The sequence below is a fragment of the Lissotriton vulgaris genome, chromosome 3_1 (assembly GCF_964263255.1).
Source record: "Lissotriton vulgaris chromosome 3_1, aLisVul1.2, whole genome shotgun sequence".
Lineage (NCBI taxonomy): Eukaryota > Metazoa > Chordata > Amphibia > Caudata > Salamandridae > Lissotriton > Lissotriton vulgaris.
This window is the reverse complement of record NC_141689.1, coordinates 1,637,327,424-1,637,348,718: the sequence shown is the minus strand read 5'-3', so window position 1 is coordinate 1,637,348,718 and position 21,295 is coordinate 1,637,327,424. Positions and strand designations below refer to the sequence as shown.

General features: G+C 47.7%; 1 protein-coding gene across 1 annotated transcript in view; it reads left to right on the top strand.

Annotated features, from left to right (window-relative positions):
* The window catches only part of LOC147728286 (uncharacterized), a 1,395,946-nt gene that overhangs the window by 1,128,899 nt on the left and 245,752 nt on the right, over positions 1-21,295 (top strand). The window contains exon 14 of the mRNA XM_086963769.1: positions 13,256-13,394. Coding sequence (XP_086819895.1) covers positions 13,256-13,394 — 139 coding nt within the window. The remainder of the gene's footprint in view (positions 1-13,255; positions 13,395-21,295) is intronic.

Below are 21,295 nucleotides of genomic sequence, written 5' to 3'. Positions count from 1 at the left end.
CCCCTCCAGGATGTCCGCCAAGCCAGCCCTCAAAGCTCTGCACTGGCTCCCTGTGCGCCAAAGGGTGCAATTCAAAGCCATGTGCACGACACATAAGCTGATCAACGGATCTGGTCTGGCGATCCTCAGCAAAATGATCACCCCCTACACAGCACCCAGATCCCTACGATCCCAGAATGAGAGCCTGGCCAACACTCCTAGATTCAAAAGGACTCGCACAGGAGGACGACGATTCTCCGTTCAAGCAGCTGCTGGATGGAACGCTCTTCCCCGCTCCCTCAGACTTGAACCTAACTACCTGGCATTTCGCAAGAAATTAAAGACACACCTATTCCCTAAATAGAGTTCCTCAATAAGTGTCTCTCCTCTCTCCCTCCCCCTCAACAGGATCACAAACTCTTATAGCGCGGGGATGCCCTTGGGTCACCAGGCGCTTTAGAAATCGTTATTAAATTAAATATCAATGCCTATGGGGAAGGCGCCCTTTTCACCTGCCTCGCCATAGAGAGTGTGGAGATGGGGGCACCAGGGTTTCTCTAAATGCAGTATAATATTTCGCCGGGAATCTGTGCGGTCCTGGTGTTTTTCCCAGAGGCAACCAATGAGCTAGCCTACTTGATTTCCTCTCTTGTGATGAGGTGGTCCAGACTCTGTGTCTGGTTTTGCCAGCCTTTGGATGGGGACATTTTGTAAGAACGGGAACTGTACTCTTTTGTCTGAGAGTTGTCTGCTGCATAAAGCAATGTGTAGTAGTTAGCAAAGGCCAGTGCAACAGCTGCAGGGCTATGGTGTGTGCATCCCGATAGTCTTGAATCTCCGGTATTATCCAGTTTGACAGAGGGCGCGAGGCTAACCAGTGGAGTAGCTTGCCGTTTTTGTTGCTCCAGCCGTAGACTCGGGCCGTGGAGGACTTCCATATCATTTTGGCCGATTCAAGCGAAACGTGGTGTATTATATCTTGCAGCATTTCAAGCTGCCATCGTTCGGCCTCTCCATCTGCTCTTGCGGTAAGAGCCTGGGCTTACAACTGGGAGAGGTGGCTTTCTTGTTTCAAGCGTTTGTGTTTGAGGCAGCCTTGGGTTTAGCCTCTGTAGGTGGCGTTGCTGGCTGCCTACAGCATACTCTGGGATTTGGCTGTGCCCTCATTGGTGTGGAAGTACTGTTTTTTTTCCAAGGACCTGTTTATAGTCGGGATCTTGGAGGAACCAGGCATTAAGCCTCCAAATGGGGTGTGGAGCTCCTGTTGGCCATCCTATGTGGAGAAGAGGCGAGTGATAAGATATGCCACAAGCTAGGATTTTGATATTGATAACCTCCCGGCAATCAGTGGCAGGCATAAATATCAGATCAATATGGGAGTGGCTATGGTGTGCTGGTGAGGTATGGGTGTTTTGGAGCTTCCTGGATTTCCACGTTTGCCATACATCGCATAGGCCTAGTCTGGAAGCCCTTCCTGCAAGCCTTTTGGCACTTTGGTTCCTGTGGGATGAGGGTGTTCTGGTGGCATCCTTAGCGGGTGTCATTACCGCATTGAAGTCCCCACTGATCACAGTCAGTCCCTAGGGAAGAGAGGACGGTACATCTAAGATGGCATTCGAGGATGGAGTCAAGGGTCGCCAGTAGTACGTAGAGCAACATCAGGTTGGTAGTGTCACCACCCCTTTGACACTACTGTATGTTTCACCTTGTCCAGGAGTCCGTTGATGTTCCATGAGAGGACTCGTAGGGCCTCCCGCTCACAGTGGGGCGTAGGCATGTCTCCTGGGTGTGTGTGTGTGGACGGGGGGCATCGGACCAGGCAGTCCATTGGATTTGGGTGGTTTGTGTCCAGGAATGGCGATGGGCGCCGTGCCCTGGGTCGAAGTCTGTACACATGTGTAACAGGAGTATTGTGCCTAGTGCTGCAACTAAAGGAAAGCCCAATAACAAAAACCGGGATAACGGTCCCCACCCACCCTATACTTCTGTCAAGGAAGCATGTGTCAGCCATATAATACCTCAATGCAAATTTAAACTGTTAAACTTAATGCAGGAGTAGAGTGTTGGACCCTCCAGGTTACAGGATGTAGATGCCTCTGGAGCAGAATCAGTTCAGATCTTTAAGCTTTGCGAAAGGTCCGTATCTTCGGATCCTGCTGCTGGAGATGCAAGGAGCTTCCCAGTAGCCCCTTCACTGGCGTTGTGCATGAGCCATGGGAGATTGGATGCCCCTTCAGATTCCGGTGATCCATTTGTACTTTTGGGTGTGTCAGCCGGCGGGGCGGAGACTACGCTGCGGGCTTTGCGTCCTCTATGGGGACAAGTGTGTCTTCTACAGGACCCAGTGTCCTTAGTTGTCAAACGCACCATTGGGATAGATGGAGACTGTTGGGGGTCACTCTTGAATGGGATAGGCGTTTCTCGGTCGCCCAGGTCCATGCGCCTCAGGGGTTTCAAGGAGAAAAAACGTGGGGAATCAATCTAGACACCAATCTTGCAGCTCCAGCACATGCCCTGGACAGATAAAAAACGGTCAGAAGGTGATACCGGCAGGGGTGTGGCCCCCCTTCACCCCGGACCTGGCTGTCCCAGTTAAGTGCCAGTGAAGTAACGTAGCTAGAGTTACATGGGGACTGTAGGTCTCAATGTGGTGTGTCTTGAGCCCCTCTCCAGTCGCCGGATGACCTTTGCGGCCCTCCTACTGATCGGGCTCTCAGGTCTTCAGTGGGAAGTGAGGATGATTCCTGGTCCTCACAGGATTGCAGTAGCGGTTTCTTCAGAAGTTTGGGGCTGCTTGTTTGCTATTGGGTGCCGCAGACCCTCTCTCTCTACCGGTCAGGTCATACTCTCAAGTCAGGCACTGATGGTTATTGCCCCGCCCCCTCAAGACCGGTGCAATGTGGCGCGGTGGTCCACCGCTGCTTCTACTGCCTTTCTCTTGCCAACTTACAGGCAGAGTGTGTGCTGCAGACTCCTTTCTATTGGGGGTGGGTGGGGTTCTGCGACTCCTCTAAGGGATTTATGTGCCCGTTCCTGCTGCAGGCCTGCTCAATTACCTGGAGAGTTCAGATCACCTTACCCTCTACTAGTATGTTGCAGAGTGCTGCTGTTGGATGTCACCCCTTAGGTGCTGAGACATGCGGCCATGTGAGGGGCCTCAAGGTCCCTACAGCAGCCTCTGCCGCTGCCCTGTCCCTCCGGCAGGACACTTCCAGGTATTTGCTTTGGGCACTACCACTTTTTATGTAGGCACGCAGGCCATTTCGGAAGCCTTTGTGGTCTCACGGGCCTCACCTCTGTTGCGGGCCTGCCTGACAGCCTGGGGAGGGCTGTATAGTGTCTCCTTTTGCCCGGCCACTGCCGGATTCTCTTGCCGGGCTCAATCCTGTTACAGGAGCCACCCAGGAGGCCTCAGGATGCCTGCTGTGGCCGATGTTGTTGCAGCCGGCCGGTGTCCTGCTATACCGCAGGCCGATTGCACGGTCTTTTAGGCATGCCACCCCAGCCAGGGATCTCGGTCTCACTAAACTCATCTCCCGGGGGCTGTCAGGGAGGGCTCTAGATTACCGGCTTGTGTTTTTCTCACTTGCTGCGGACATCGCTATACCTAGCGGGGGTCACAGCATCATAAGGCACCCATCATCTAGTCTTCTCCTGTCCGGGACTCGCTGCCAAAGTCTGCACAGGGTCACAGTGTGTGTGCCAGGCCCGAATAGAACCACACCAGGACGCCCTTTTCTCCCATGAATGGGTGCTACTGAATCTGCTCCTATAGGGCTGCTACGATGCAGGTGGTTGACGGAGCGGTCCGGGGCACTCTTCGAGTGCCACCGCCATCTTGACACTCAAAGCCGCTCCTCCGAAACTCACAATATTAATAGAGGCAAATTATTCTAAACCCCAATATCCCACACCCCACCAAAATGCAACTTCACCACCTCTCAAATTTACAATTTCATGCATAAAAACCTATATATGTATATTAGCAGTTACAAACAAAAATTTGAGCAGTATGACTGTCAGTAACTGTATGTGAGGGATTTGTACAGCGCATGTCTGCCAGAAGGCTCCCCATCGTTAGAGAGGTTCTGTTAGTGCAGTGAAGAGCCTACATGTACTTAGCAGGGAAACAGCCTTGTCTGAATCTTGTTTTGTTTGGTATGGTTCTAATTTTAGGAGGGAGGGCAGTCCACATCTTGGGCACCAGATGGTCAAATGATCTGCCACCCCATCTAGCCCTTTTAACTCTCGTTGTCTTGAGGAGCTGTTGGTGGGAGGATGAGGTTTCCGACCGGGGTACACCTAGATAGCAACTTTCCAAGCTTAACAAAACCTTTATTATTGATGGCCCTGTGTGGCATGCAAAGGGTTTTGAACTTCACTTTGGCATTGACGGGCAACCAATGCAGCTGTTGTGGTTCTTTAGTAGATGCGCGGTTTGGAATTCTTAGTAAGAGTCTAGCTGCCTAGTTCTGTACCACGTGGAGTCTTTGTTACATACTTGGGCGAGTCTAGATATAGCAAGTTGCCATAGTCCAGGCGTGAGATTATAAGAGATTGAATCACAGTTTTCTTCAGGTGCTCAGGAATCACTTCGGTAATCTTCTTTAACATTTTAAGAAGCGAGAAGCAGATTCCTGATAGCTTCCTAGATTGACAGTCAATAGTAAGTGTATCCTCCAGCCATACTCCCAAGTTTTTTTATATTTGTTTTGGGGGTAGGTGGTTCTCCCATACAGTTGGGCCTCTTTGTCAGGGGTGCATGGATGACCGGGTGGTTTCCCAGTAGCATAAGCTCTGTTTTACCAACATTCAGCTTCAGACAGCTGTCAGACATCCAGTTTACCACTTTCTCAAGACACTGGGACAGCTGATGGTTGCATGGGTTGGAGCCATTTTTGAGAGGCCCTACCAACTGGGTGTTGTCTGCATATGACACCACTGATATGCCAGATTATTTTACTACATTGGCAAGCTGTCTTACATAGACAATAAATGGAGTAGGGCTAAGGGATGAGCCCTGAGGTACACCACATGTGATTGGTAGGTGATCTGAGAAACAGTCCCTTTCCATCACTTCTGTTATCCAGGAATGAGGTAAGCCAATCCATCTCTTTGCCCTGAATTCCAACTTCTCCTAATCTCCTTTTTAGGATAGTGTGATCTACGGTGTCGAATGCAGCGCTGAGATCCAATAGGTGAATAGCAGCTGACCCACCCTCATCTAGTTTCTCCTTTAGCTCCTCTGTGACCGTCAGTAACGCTGACTCTGTGCTATGCGCAGCTTGAAAGCCCATTTGAGTCGGATGAAGGATATCATTGGTCTCTAAGAAATTGGTCGGTATGTGATTTACATGCTTCTCCAAAAGTTTGCCATGGGTAGGTAGAAGAGAAATAGGACGCAAATTATTGTATATGTTGGGATCGAGATTGCCTTTTTTTTGTAATGGTCTAATGATTGTGTGCTTCCAAGATTTAGGGACCAGAGCAGTGCCTAAGGATAATTTAATTAGTTCCGTTACAGATGGTAAAACGATCTCTAGTGCCTCCCCTAAAATATGCGGGGGCACTGGATCGAGGGGAGAGACAGATTTGGTTGCTTTAATTAAGTTTCGAACATTCTCTTCCTCCAGTCTAAGAAATTGAGCTAATATTACAGGTGATATTATCTTGATTCCTTTAACTGCATCAAGTTCCCTGTTTTTCGGGAACTGATCATATATTTGTCACTTTTTTTTTTTTTTTAAAAGGTTGCTATATCGTTGCATCTCTCAACCGATGTGGAGAAGGCATTGGCACTTCCATGCGGGCTAGCCAGAGTTTTAACTTCTTTAACCGCATCGCTGCTGCGGTGATTTTTGCGCTGTGCTGCAAATTGCCATTTTGCTGGTGTCATGACGAGCTCAGCTCGTCATCAGCACACGACACCCGTGGGTGATGACAAGCTGAGCTCGTCATCAGCATCGAAAGGGTTAAATAGCTCTTTAGGTGAATTTGCTGACCCAGAAATGTTATCCTCCTAATATTTAGCTTGGGTACTCTTCATTACATTATGATAGGTTCTGATTAGCAGCTTGTATTTAGACTTGACGTCTGAGTCATCATTTCATCTCCAGTGTCTCTCTAATTTCTTGCATCTCTGCAGAGAGGCTGAAAAATTGGATAACTAACTCGCCTAAAACATGTAATACTGTGATAGGCGCAGTGAGAAACTTACTCTACTCTAGAGCTCACAAATTGTGCCTCATCATGAGAACCTAGGACATATAGTTCACAGTGGTCACAATACAGGTCATGAATGACATAAAGCAGTGCTGAAAAAAGTCATTCATAAAAAGCAAAAAAATTAATAAAATGCAGGATAGGGGTGGCGTAAAGCATGAAATATTTAGCCGCAGAGTCAATACTGAGCAACAACCTGACCACTGCAGTCTACTCTGTTCATATTATTTACTATGTAGGCAACTCTGTCCACAGTATCCACTGTTGAAGGGGTCCCATGTTATACAAAACTGTACTTAAACACACAGTTTGAAAAATACAAAAAAACCTTACATGGAATGCATGATGATGTAAAGATTTAAATGTTGAACTCTATCTCGAACACCCATCATCAACCATTACAGGAAACTTTGTTGACACTATACACTATGCAGGGGGCGGAGGGGTCATATGTGGCATGAAACCGTACTAAAGCATGCAATTTAAGCCAATGGAACACTAGCAAGGGCTGGCTAAACGTGTTTTTTTCCAGGCAGGTAATGCACACCCACCTCTCTTCCAGAGACTCAAAGAATGCAATGCATTCCCAGATTTGTGTAACAAAGTCTTCCTTTATCTACTTTTCTATCTTCCCTGGTGTCAAGTGTGCTTTCTGCGCTCCCCCATGTGGGCAGTTTGGGGGCTACTCCAGAATCTGTCCTCCCCCCCATGGGGCAGTTTAGGGGCAGAGTCATTTCTTCAGTGGACATCAAGCGCCATGTGTGGCTGAGGGCGTCTGGCTTTTCGGGGATGGCCAGGAAATCCTCATGGACATACCTATTTGATAGTTCACGTCTCTTCGGAGACTAGGCTGACGCAGCGCTTGGGCACTTCAGTGGACTGTCCAGTGGGTAGCAGAATATGCAATCACTTTCACCACTGGCACAACATCACCTCCAACATGTGGGTGTTGCAGATACTCTGAAGGGGAAATTCCCTCCCCTTTAAGACTAACACCCCTCTATGCCACCAACTCAGGACTGGCTGATGGAGGATCATCTTGCGCTACCCTGCTCGGAAGTCTAGGCTCTCTTGGCCAAGGGAACTATAGAGAGGGTTCCTGGGTGGGAAATAGGATGTGGTTGCTATTCCCGCTATTTCCCGGTTCCAAAGAAGGACGGAGGCCTCCGTCCTATCTCCGATTCAGAGCCCTCAACTACTTCCTCGAGAAGGAGAAATTCAAGATGCTCACTCTGGCTCAGATACTGTCTGTCCCAGACCCAGGAGACTAGATGATAGCATTGGACTTGTAGGATGCCTATTTCCACATTCTCTCCCTGCCAGCCCATTGTCGCTACCTGAGGTTTACAGTGGAGCAGGAGCACTTTCGGTTTGCTGTGCTCCTCTTTGGCCTCACGAGTACCCCACGTGTGTTCACCAAGATAATGCCGGTGGTCCCAGCTCATCTGCTAGGATCTGAGGTTACAGTCTTCCCCTTATCTCGATAACTGGTTGTTGAAGACTGGCTCGTCCCAAGCAGTCGTCTCCCATCTCCAGACAACGACAAACCTCTTGAATTTGCTGGGATCCACTATCTAACTGACTAAAAGTCACACCTGACTCACTCTCTGATGCTCCCCTTCATCGGAGCAGTTCAGGACATGGTGTACTTTCGGGCTTATCCTCCTGAGCGGCGAGTCCAGGATATTCAGGCTATGAGACCGATATTTCAGCCTTTATCCTGGATTTAGGTGAGAGCGACTCTGAGGCTGTTGGGCCTCATGGCCTCTTGCATCCTTCTTGTGGACAATTCCAGATTTTGTAAATATTGTACAGAATGGTCTATTGACCCTCTATCTGCATCTTAAGCTGACATCTCCTTTTCATACTTTCTTTGGCCCAGCAGGACTCTCTGCTCTGGGCGTCTTGAAGGGCTATCTTTCGGCCCTTTCCTCTCTTCTCTTCTCCAAACCCCTTTGGTGCAGAGATTCTTGAAGGGGTTAAACCACTTGTTCTCCCCCTCCACCCCCCCCCTTTTCAACTTCTATCATGCCACAGTTGGACCTTAATTTGGTACTCACCTTCCTGATGTGTGCACCGTTTGAGCCGCTGCAAAATTGCTCTCTACAGCTGTTCATCCTCGAAACAGCCTTCTTAGTGGCAATAACTTTTGCAGGAGAGTGAGAGAACTGCTAGCACTGTCATCACAGCCTCCTTACCGGATAGTCTTCCCGGAGAAACTGGTGCTCTGCACAAGGGCATCTTTTCTACCTAAAGTGGTAATACCGTTTCAAATGGGGCAGGCGGTTACTTTACCCACTTTCTATGCACCCTACGCTCCTCTTCCAAAGAAGAGGAGTGTCTCCATAATCTGGACCCAAAATTACTATTATTGTTTTACCTCAATGGAACCGAAGAGTTCCGGGTGGATGACCAACTATTTATAGGGTACATGGGTGCTAAGAATGGGTGTGCTGTCCAAAAGAGGACAATATCCATCTGGGTTATCCTCTGTATCAAAATCTGTAATGCGTTAGCAAAGAAGGATCTTTCTGAAGGGATTAGAGCCCATTCCACCAGGGCAAAAGCAGCTAACACAGCTCTCCAGCATGGTGTACCCGGTTCAGATATCTGCCAAGTGGCCACATGAGAATCTCTGCACTTGGATGCCAGACACTACTGCTTGGATTCCCAGGTTCGCCGAGAAGGCCCGCTTGGTTGCTCTGTCTTGAAGGACTTGCTGGTCTAAACCTTTCCGCAGTCCCTCCTCCGGGGATGTTATTGCTTGGGTATCTGTTCAAAGGTAAGGAGTATGTGGCTAGACGTCTCTATCAGATGGACAAATTACTTACCTTCAGTAACGCCTTATCTGATAGAGACATTATCTAGTCGCAGTTTCTTTACCGGCCAACCCATATTCCATGCACTGCAGATTGGTTCTAGTGCTAAGGGCTTTTCCCTTCAGGACCCTAGTTGCCTTTTTTAACACAACATAGTCAATTACTTCATGGCTCCGAGCTTCTGGTATGGAAAGTCATGTAAAGTACAGACGGTAGCGCGCCAGAGTGGTGGTTCTATTGATGAGGCAGTAATGACAATGACTAACACAACACCTATGATATCACGCAGAGTCGACCGATGCCACCTACTGATGCGCAGGGGTACTGCTTTCAAAAATCTAATCATTCCAGCCTGATGCCTGGAAGTTCAAAGGGAAGGAATCTGCAGAATCTGCAGCTAGATCATGTCTCTACCAGATAAAGTGTTACCAAAGGTAAGTAACTTGTCCGTTTGATTTTCCCAAAAGGGCCCTTCACTATACTGGGTATGTCCCTTTCCATTTGGAGCGTTATATTGTATACAGGATGTGGGCCACTTACATTTGTATCAGGTGTTTCCACCTTCATATGCTCACTCAGTTCTACTATGCCAAGAAAGTCCATCAGGTTCTGGTGAGCTATGGGGACTAGCGCTGTCCAGCTTAGTCACTGCCCATTCCCTGTTCAGAAGCAATGTCCTCCGTATTATCCCAAGAGATTCACTGTTCTTATGAAGGAGAGGTAGAGATGGAAATTGTAGTTGTTCTAATACTATGATTGCTGGGTATAGTGTACCCTGATCTTGGTGCCCTCACACTCTCCAAAGTATGTCATGCTTCATCATTGGGCAATGCTCCTCGTCGGGTCGGTGCTGCAATGCCCTATGGGTCCATTGAAGGGTCACTTTACCGGAGATCTTTTCAAGATAAAGCTGTAAGGGTGTGTGGGGGTATGAGTGGCAGTGGTGTCCTAACGTTAAGTTTAAAAGATGACTGGAGGAGTAACTCATAAGTTTCTTGAAGAAAGAGTCCCTCTGCCATCGATAAAAAAGCAAAGAGCTATGCTGCTTAGAGGGAGATAATTGCTCTCTGTAGCTAAACATACAGCATACCCCAAATGGGCATGTTTAGAGGTTGACATGTTTCGCACAATTTGATGGACTCAGGAGGAGATCCCATGCACTTCTTCAGGACCGGAGAAAGTGCAGTGAGTGGAAGAAAAGGTTAGTGGCCTGTAACAATTAATCTAGTGCCACTAAGATGAGGAAGTAGTATTCTGGAACAACAAAAACAGAGATAGGCATACTCAATACATATGGGCTCTAATGTTAAGGTGCCTTTAAAAAGTTCCCTGGTCCCGCATTGGTGAACCAGGTGCAAGTGGTACGTTGTTATCTACTGTTAAGGTACAGGAAGTGAATTTATAGTGGTCTATAATAATATAGTGACAAAACAGGATGAACAAACATTTAGGCATGCGTAAAAACATGTTAAGCCCATAGCGCAATATCAAAATGTTGTTACATGGACAAACAAAACATATATTGCCAAGTAGTCAAAAATCAGGCCGCCATGGTAGATAGGCGGAGTATGGTGCAAAAAACATATGAAACTATTCTAGTTACCACCATTGATGGCAGACCTCAGGTCACTGTCTAAATATTATGCCAATACGCCTCGTGATACACTTACCCAAATAAAACGGGAAAGTTTCCCAATGAGATGCAGCTGTGTGTATCCTCGAGATCTGTTATGAGGAGTCACAGCGTTGGGCAAAGGTAGCGTGGGAAAACCAAGCAAGTGCGGCCCCACTAAGTGGCCACCGAAAAATCAATGTGGAGAAGCAGCTTGTTACTTAAAGTTTCTTGTAGGTTAGAGAGGCCTATTCACCTACCCGTCCTCATGCCATCTCCGTCAAGGCTGTTATGTGTCCGCCGTTGCATTTTGCAGCGATGAGGCGACCGGCGTGGGGGCGTGTCTGTGTCCTCCTGACTTCCGTGTCACGTGTAGGCGTCTCGAGAATCAGTAAACGTGACTGGAGGTCGGCTACGCATGCGCAGGCGCCAAGTTGGAGTGGCAAAAAGCCCGATCATGGACAGTGGTTCGATATAAGATATTATTGGTGGCAGAAAGGGTATATAGGAAAATTAATAGTAATGCATAATAACATTGTGAATAGCTTATTGTCCATCCCCCATAATGGCCCATGGAATGTGTTGATGGGCGATTGTGTGGCTAATAGGTCAAGTGAAAACACTTCTACTTGGTAAAGGATCGTTTCAAGGGGATAATAAACCCAATGCTCAGGGTGTATATGTCTTATAATTGCCTATGGGTGGAAATGTTGGGCAATTATGTGACCATATGGTCACCTCAATATTGAGGTGGTGCTACTATGCTGGAAACCATTAAAATGGTTATGAACCCAAGACTTAGGATAGTCTGGGTCATGTCCACCGTTCTAGAACAGTGCAATTTTTTTGAAAAGGGCATGGGAATGACGATTGGCATCTAGAAGCGGGGTTACCCAGGTCTCGCAGTGGTGTGTTGGTCGCAGATAATGGGCCCATCTAGTCAATCTAGTCTGATAGTTGTCATATGTGAGGCAATAGTGTGGTAGAATCTAGAGTATGGCCCTGCAACCAAAGGGCATCATTGAAGTTCTATCGTTGAGACCCTTTATATTTGTCCGTAATTTGAGAACCCATCTCTGTTCTTTCCATAACAGTATTGTAGTGTTCCACAGGGAATTGGTTTCCGAGATTGTCCTCTGGAGTAGTTCTTTAGGGTCATTGAAGAGATCCTTAGGACAACCACATACACAACACCTTTACCTGTTGACTTCATCATGGAGTGCACAGAATTGGCATTGAAGAACAATTTCTTCAAATTTCAGAACCAGATCTATCACCAGATCCACTGAACATGCATGGGCAGCACTTTCGCGCTGAGCCTGGCATGTTTGTATATGGCACATTTTGAGGCATCACATATATTAACAAAGACCAACCCTTCTTCAAGGAGATCAAGGAATGGAAACGTTACATCGATGATATTTTGGTATTCTGGACAGGAACGGAGGAACGATGCACTGACTTCCATGACTGGATCAACCACAGTGACACCACCTTGAAATTCACATTATCAACTTTAACAAAAGAGATTCCTTTCTTGGATTTATTGATCATACTGGATAACAGTAACCTTACCACCAAGAGGTATAGAAAACCTATTCACCGCAATAGCCTTCTGCCATTCAACAGCCACCATCCCAAGGCACCCGGGGAACATCTGCCCTATGGACGAGCAGTCACGGCATAGTAAAGAACTGTTCATCAGAACAGCAGTGTTCTGATTTTACAAATGCTGGTTTTGGTTAACAAAGGAAGCCACTGAGCTGCCATAAGCCATGCCTGTTATGTGCAAGGGCATTTGAGGCACATAACTAGGGCACTCCCAATAGGCCCCCACACAATTCTATGTTCTCCAATGTGATTTCTGAGGGCCAACAGCAATGGGACCTTCCACTGTGTTGCACTGCTGTCTGGCAGACTCATGTTGCCACTTACCTGTAGAGGAACCTTTACACATGTGGTAGTCACTCTACCGGGTGGCTCGCAACCCCATCTAGTCTTGCCTGCAGGGTGGAGGCTACAACTCGCCCCACTCTGGCTCCATCTTTCCTGTGCTGCTCTCCAGGGCCATATTGATTTCTAAGTGAGCTCCGGCTTAGCTATTAGTTGTCTGATGTATAAACAATGGATCCTGAGACCTAAGGCAGTCCAGCTATTGCTCCATGCCCAGGTGCCAGCACATCATTAGTATTCCCTGGCAGCTTAGGGCGCCCTGTTTGTCACCCCCGCATAAAGCCGAACATGTATAATCATTGTGTAGCCAAGTGGTGTAGGCTCTCCATCAATTTTAGTCGACAATGATGCCTGGTTCACTGAATAACAGGTGAAATGTGGAGAGTTCGGCAAACGCCTTGGGGATTTTCCTGCGGTTTGTCACCTTGCTGAACACACCCCCTTTCTTATTGCTGAAAAATATTAGTTGTATATTGATGAAGGCTTGCACTTGTGTATATTTGATATAATCTTTCGTATTTTATCAAGTGTAAATGTGTTATAGATGGTCATAAGCACGTACATCTACTATGTCACGTTGGAAAAATCCACTGCTTCTGAAGTTTAATTTGTCAGCGATTTGTTTTTAATGACTTGTGCATTTTTTTGCATCTTCTCAAATCTGTTGCAGATTTTCTGGGGTGACAGAAGATGACCTAAAGAATGTAACTACAACAATTAGGGATGTACAAGCAATAATGCTGAACTTGCTAAGTTCTGACACTATTTTGATTGGACACAGTTTAGAAAACGATCTCTTTGCTCTTAAGGTAATTAAATATCTTGATGGTGGTTCTATCATTAAAATGACGGTGATATTTTATATTTGTGTACATGCTTTTATTACTAATGTTGTAATGTCAGTTTTAGGGATTTTGCTCTGTGCAGAGAGATTTTTAAATACCAATTATGTAGATAACAAGCATTTGCAAAGTTGACAGTTTCTGACCTTAGCAAGCCTGCAATTTAAAAAATGTATTTTTACAAGCATATGCAATAAGCACAAAGAAGTTCAGCCATTTAAAGACAAAATGCTGACATATGCTTACATAAACAATTGACCCATTAACTGCTGGGCATTCACTCCCTACCCTCCCCTCAAAATTGGTATAAAGGTTTAACGTATGTATTTAAGAAATTGGCACAGGTGATAGTTTAGGTGCAGTTATTTGCACATCTTTGAATGTGTGGGTACCCGTACGAGCATGTGATTTAGAGGGTAGTTTTCAAAATGTCTTCTTTCTTACACACTTGCATTGGAAAGGCAGTAATTACAAATATCCTACTATTCTATGCTCCCATGTGTCTTAGATTAAAATTGGTACCTCAGTTGTGTAGGTAGGCCTACTATTGGCAATATGAAACAGCCCAAAACACAACATGGATACACATTTGTCCAGTCAAAACGTACCTGTTTTTTGCTAAGTGGGCAAGTGTGGATTTTGGGTTGCTCTGGCACGTAGGGAACCTTAGCAAACCTTTACATTCACCTGGGGAAGAGGTCTTCAAACTTTTTTACTCTGAGCCCCCCCTAAGCAAAATGTTTTGAGGTCGGTCCCCCCTCCAAAATTTTATGGCAAGGATTGGGAGGGACATGGCTGCGTGCAGGGAGCGGGGCTTATTAGATGATTTCAGGAATATTTTTTCTATAGCTTATGAACTGCACCAAATATGAGACTTATAAAACAGCAAATGCATCAAACAAAAACAGATATCCCAAACAAACTGCTCCCCATAATTGGGGTGTTGTGAGCCCCTCACACACTTTGACCCCAAATACAACTATACATGCTGCACTAATGATAACTGCAGTCTTGAGTAGCAGGCTATCTCCTCTGCCTTTTACCTCTACCCCACCATGATGGATCATCACCTCTGTCCAAATGCTTGGAAGGACAATAGGCTCTGAGGCCCCTTTTTTAAAGGTTCACAGTCATAATTGTGATGCAGTGGGGCCCCCCAAATCCCTGGGCCCCACTCCTGCTGCATCTGCTCCTTTATGATAACCAGCAATGGCCACTTACACAGTTGGCAGCAGTACCAGCTTCACTAATGAATTTCCCTTTTAAAAAAACAAAAACACGTATTGTCCTCTTCTTTGGGGTATCTCTCTGAAGAAGCAGTCTCTGGCAATTTGTAAACATAAAAATGAGTCTGCATACAGTGCTCCCTATTCTGGGCCTTCTCTTGGACATCATCTATGAATCTCTCTCCTTTAACCTGTCTCCTAGACCATTACTGTGAGGCCCCAAGGATCGAGAGGATTAGGGATCTGCATCTGAATGCAACCCTGCTGGCCTTCTACCTGCCACCCCATGGACTTAGCTTTCACAAAAAAAACTGCCCCTGAATGGTAATACTGACTTTGAGATGCCTCTGCCTGAAATCGAAGTGTGTGGTGGTAGTGCAGAAAGTTAAAAAAGAAACAATGGAATTATAAGTTTCTGCAGCAGCAACAAAAAAAACTTGATTCCAGCTCAAAGGGAACAAAAGTTACCTAAAGCGTTACCAAGTGTTCCGGAGCAGTGGGAGGCCCTTTGCAAAGATTGACGGGTAATCTTGTAGTTGCCTACTGCTGTATTTGGGTGCTACACTGGTACTAATGAGGTGAAATATTTCCCTTGACAGCGTTACTGTGAGTTAAAATGACAAAATAATGAAGTAATGCTAACCACAAAATGTGCCACATTGTGCCTCATTTACCTTTTCTTGCTGCATAATTTAGTCAAACCTGCCTCATAATGTTGTCCTCTTCTGCTGAATAATTCCAGTGGATCTGCTTTAAGCTTTATGGTGGCAAATATCTATTCTTTTTAAGATGTAATGTAAAGGAGTTATCAGCTGGGATCGGGAATAGTGGAGACACTTACAAAAATGTCTGCATTAGATACAGTTTGAATACTTATTACTAATTAGTATGTTTTGTAAGAACTTGTTTTATCTCTATCACTGCATCCTTTTGCAGCAGCCTAGCTTAGAGTATGTAAATACTGCTTTAAAATAATGACTTACATATTCACAGTGCTTTCTGCCACAGGCTGGGACCTCATAGCGTTATAAACAGGACCATTGAAATTATGCGGCAGGAGAAGGCCAAATTATGCAGCATGGTTGACTAAATTCTGTAGCAAGCAAAGGCGAATTATGCTGAATATTTTGTGATAGCATTACTGCACTATTTTGCTATTTTTACACGTGTTAACATTGTCCTGGCCTTTATTGCCCCTTATAAGTACCACCTTAACACCCACATATAGCAATAAGCAACAGAAAGGTGACCAGTCAACCTTTAGAAAAAGGGCCTTCCACTGTGAGGTAACGTGTTACTGCATTTTTTTAATCTGAAAATTATGCAGCAGACGATGTATTATGTGGCAAATGTGGGAAAACCATAACTATGCGCTGTGATTGCAGGGTGAGTGTTAAAATGACGGGTGAGAATGAGGAGTGAGTTATCTGAATGCAGGGTGAATTCCCAGACACTTTAAGTTAATCAGCATGTTATTGACGGGCATAGGGTTTCAGATATAAGTTAAACTTCTATTATGGAATTAATCAGGGTATAAATAATGTGCTGATCCTGCAACAAACTTCCAGTTTAATGATTAGTGTTGCCAGCTCATTATTTTGATGTTGCAGATGTTACAAAAATAAACACCTAATGCCCTACTTTCAACGCTTATCGGTGCGTACTTCGTAAAGCAAATATAAAGCACTTTTAAATGTGTTCTATGGCTGCCTGAATCTTTCATGACTGAAAATAAAAGGAACAGACAAAGTCAAATTACAAATGAATGCATAAGTGGACTGTGGCAGCGTCCCTACCGCTTTTAAAACTAAAGCGCATTTGCGTGTAGCTCGCCTGCTTTGCGGCGCGTGAGCATTTTATGCTAATTTAAACTCTGCACATAATTTCTCCTCACCTGGCTGGGAAGCACAGCGTGTTGGCAGCGTGTTGTGTGTGCCCCTTGTTTTTAGCTCGGCTGAGCTCTGTTAGACGGATCACGGAGGACTGGACTCGCCCCTCCCTCCCGCCTCGGTCTGACGGCCGGTGATTAGCGCCGTTTGAGCAGAGGGCGTGGAGGGTCCGAGCCAGGCACTTCCGGTAGGGAACAGCAGCGCTCTAGTTGTTGGAAGCTGGGGGGGATATAAGGCACTGGATTCAGGAGCCTTGTGTGGTAAGTGGACTGTGGCAGCGTCCCTACCGCTTTTAAAACTAAAGCGCATTTGCGTGTAGCTCGCCTGCTTTGCGGCGCGTGAGCATTTTATGCTATTTTAAACTCTGCACATAATTTCTCCTCACCTGGCTGGGAAGCACAGCGTGTTGGCAGCGTGTTGTGTGTGCCCCTTGTTTTTAGCTCGGCTGAGCTCTGTTAGACGGATCACGGAGGACTGGACTCGCCCCTCCCTCCCGCCTCGGTCTGACGCCGGTGATTAGCGCCGTTTGAGCAGAGGGCGTGGAGGGTCCGAGCCAGGCACTTCCGGTAGGGAACAGCAGCGCTCTAGTTGTTGGAAAGCTGGGGGGGATATAAGGCGGATGTGCTGTCGACAGCGCAGCGGGCGAGCGCAGCGGGCGCGACGAAGGCGCGCCGGAGTTGCGCCAGAGTTAAGCCCGTCTGCACCCGTCCGCGGCCGACCGCGGCCCAGGGCCATAACCCCTGCCTCTCCCTCTTGCCAAGTCTCCTGGAGTCGAGATGATTTACTTCTCCTCCGCAGAGAGCTATGCAGGCTATACCCCCACAGCATTGATGCAGGGACTAATGCGGGCTGCAGCCACTGTGAGTACACCTTCAACACAGGTAAGGCGCTAACCGCAGGCCAACATACTTTGGTATGTGGTCTACTAAACGTTCGCTCCCTACGGAAACACTCCCTCGATATTCATGACCTTCTCATGGGGAAACAGTGGGATCTGTTTTTCCTCACGGAAACCTGGCTTGACCAAGATTCCATGCCGGAGATCATTGAGGCCATCCCTGAAGGCTACTGCCTGCAAGGGCTAGACAGACCTCGTGGGAGAGGGGGCGGCATAGCCATTGTTGTGCGGCAAGATTATCAATGTCAGCTGGATCGCACTGTGATTGACGACAGTGAGGCTGGCGCCTTCTCCATTTCTATTAATGGCTACTTCACCCTGAAAGGCTTGTTAATTTACCGTCCTCCAGGCTCTTCTACAGCTTTTGTTGAAAAGTTAGTGGAAGGCGTCACAGAAGCCGCTCTACGCTCAGACAAATATCTGGTCCTAGGGGATCTTAACTTACATCTAGATACCCCCTCGGACAGGGTGGCGAGCGAGCTATACCACACGATGGCTAGCTTACAATTTGAGCAGAAAGTATCGCAACCCACCCATAAGTTGGGTCACCTTCTGGACCCAGTTTTTGCCAACTGGAGTCAAGTGGACGCCCAAGCCCCGATTCCCATCGCATGGTCCGATCATTTCCTCGTCCCTTTTACCATCGAAATACAGGGACTTCGCCCCAATGACCCTCCTGCTGATAAACATCCGAGGCGCAGATGGACAGCGTTCTCCCAGGCCAAATTCAACCTGGCACTCACCGAGAAAGGTCATCCTGGGGGCGATGGGGCTGATGAAATCAATTCCAACCTGGACCAGCGTATCCTGGAAGCCCTGAATCAGGTGGCACCTCTGGGTATGGCGAAATCAGGCGGCCGAATACAACGGTCGGCGCCTTGGTACAATGAGGATCTGCGAACGGCCAAAGCTGCATGTAAACGCGCCGAAAGGCAATGGAGGATTGCATACTCCGTGCAGGCCAAATCAGTTTACACTGATTGCAGACGTGCCTATCACATGTTGATTAGGAAGGCCAAATCATCGTTCTATTGCAATAAAATTGAGGAAGCTAAGCAGTCCACCAAGGAGCTTTTCTCTATTTACAAATCCATTGCAATAGGAAAATCCGCCGCAGCACCGAAGAAACTTTGCACCACGGAGGGCTGCAATCGTATTGCGGAGTACTTTGCAACCAAGGTCTCCAACATATACAATTCCTTCCCCCAGAGAACAGACAGCAGCCTTGCCCCCTTGGAACTCCCAAGAATGGAAGGGGAATATCGGCTAACCATGTTCGTCACCCCTTCCACTACGGAGCTTCTCTGCATTTGTGGATCCATCAAATCCGGTTCCCCCAGAGATCCGACCACCCCCAGTCGGCTGAAGGATAGCTTGCCAGTACTAGAGCCCTATGTGCGTCAGCTGCTGGACATCTCCTTTGAGTCTCAGGTGGTCCCGAAGGCCTGGAAACAGGCTGTGGTACTTCCCCTGCAAAAAAAGGCCAACGTTAGCTTTGAAAAGCTGGATAACCTCCGTCCTATTTCCCTCCTTCCCTACATGGCGAAGGTGGCGGAAAAAATAGCCAACATACAGCTCATGCAGTTCGTGGAGACGGCTTCGCTACTCCACGACTCGCAATTTGGCTTCCGTCCCCGTCACTCGACGGAGTCTGCTCTCCTCGTGGCGGTAGAAGCACTCAGACAGGGAGTAGACGAGGGCCAGACGATGGCACTGATCCTTCTAGACTTAAGCGCAGCATTCGACACTGTAGCACATTCCACCTTGCTACAGTGTCTGAATGGAGGAGGGGTGACAGGAGCTGCGCTTGGTTGGATCAAGTCCTTCCTCTCTGAGAGGTGCTTTCAAGTCAGACTGGGTGAGTGCTATTCCAGGGAGATTGAGCTGGGCCAGGGCGTACCTCAGGGTTCGTCCCTGAGCCCAACTCTATTCAATATCTACGTCTCCCCCCTGGCGGCCATCGTGGAGGGATATGGTCTCCGCCTGGTGTCCTACGCCGATGACACGCAGTTGGTCATCTCCCTATCGCGCGCGCCCGGTCTTGCGGCGGACATCTTCAGGAACTGCATGAAAGACCTTGCTGCCTGGATGTCTGCCAACTGTTTAAAGTTGAACGGGAGCAAGACCGAGGTGCTCGTGGTGGGGGGTGCACCGTCGGCGTGGTCGTCGGCGTGGTGGCCACCCTGTCTGGGGGAAGTCCCCGCTCCCTGCCGTGAGGCCAGGAACCTGGGCGTGTGGCTTGATAAGGACCTCACCTTTAAGTTTAAAATATTTGTTAAGCGCAACGTACACCTGAGCGGTTTCTTGGCGCTGAAGTAGCAGGCAGCCAACTGGGCAAGAGCAGTAGCTAAGGCGTCGGCTGGAAGGGCAAGCAGGGCTTACGAAAGAAAGGCCTGAGAAAATAAAAAGGTCTTCAGAGCTTTACGGAAACTAGAATACTGGGTAAGGGACCTAAGATGAAAAGGGAGAGAGTTCCAAAACAAGGGGGCAAGAGTGGAAAATTTCGAGCCACCCTGTTTTTTTTTCCGGTAGCGAGGGACTGATAAAAGAAGATGTGCCGAGGAGCGGAGGTCTCTGCCAGGGACATAGGCCTTGATGGCAGAGGATATAAAGAGGGGGGCCAGGCCAGTCCTGGCCTGAAACGCCATGCAACCTAATTTGAACAGGGCGCGTTCCCGCACAGGGAGCCAGTGGAGGGTTTTCAAGAGGGGGGAGGTATGATGAAATTTGGGAAGACCGAAGGCAAGGCGAGCAGCCTGGTTCTGCACTAGTTGCAGTTTACGCAGGCTGTACTGAGGGATGCCATTGAACAAGATGTTCCCGTAGTCCAGGCGAGACAGGACCAGTGCGGACATGATTAGTTTAAGTGCAGAAAAAGAAAAAAAACGTGAGATAGAGCGGATAGTACGGAGAGTGAGAAAGCAAGAAGAAACCACCGAACCAATCTGGGAGTGCATAGTGAGTTTATCATTCAGCTTGATGCCAAGGGTCTTAACAGAGGGAACAGGGGTAGGAGGAGAACCAAAGGAGGGGGGCCAAAAGAGAGAATTCCAGGGATTCCTTTGGCCCACATGTCGGTCGGGTGGCGGGGGTGTGCTTCAGTGTTCTGAGAGCCCTTAGGAAAGTATTAGATCTGCTTCCCATCTCTGCTCGTCAGACACTGGTGCATGCCTTGGTCACCTCCCGACTCGATTATGGGAACCTGCTCTATCTGGGGGCCACAGGCAGGGTCATCGGCCGCCTGCAGGTTCTTCAAAACGCGGCAGCGCGGCTGGTCCTCAGACTCCCTAGGAGGTCATCCGCCAAGCCAGCCTTGAGGGCGCTCCATTGGCTCCCCATCGAGAGGAGAGTGAAGTTTAAGGCCCTTGCCACCTGCCATCGTATTCTGAACGGCAAAGCACCTCTTCCGCTCCAGAGCCTAGTAGCCTATTACGAGCCTACACGCAGTCTCCGGTCCTCGCAGACCGGGCTGTTAAAAGTTCCAAGAATATCTAAAGCTCGTATGGGAGGCAGATCCTTCAGATACCTTGCTCCCAAGTGCTGGAATAATCTTCCACTGGAACTTCGGCTTGAACCCTCCGAAATCCAGTTTAGAAAAAAACTTAAAACGCATCTGTTTCAGTAGATAGCTTGGTTGGGAGGAGGGGGGACAGTCACTCCACTTGTCATAGCGCGGGGACACGCCAGTGGCGTAACCAGGCGCTTAATAAATGCCCAATAATAATAATAATAATACCCTATTTAGTGTCAAAGCAAGGTCTTTGCAGGCTATTTAAATATACATGTCTGGCATTTTTTCTTTTGTCAACCCTTTTTTATATTCCTTTTCATGAAATGCATTTTCACACTACATCA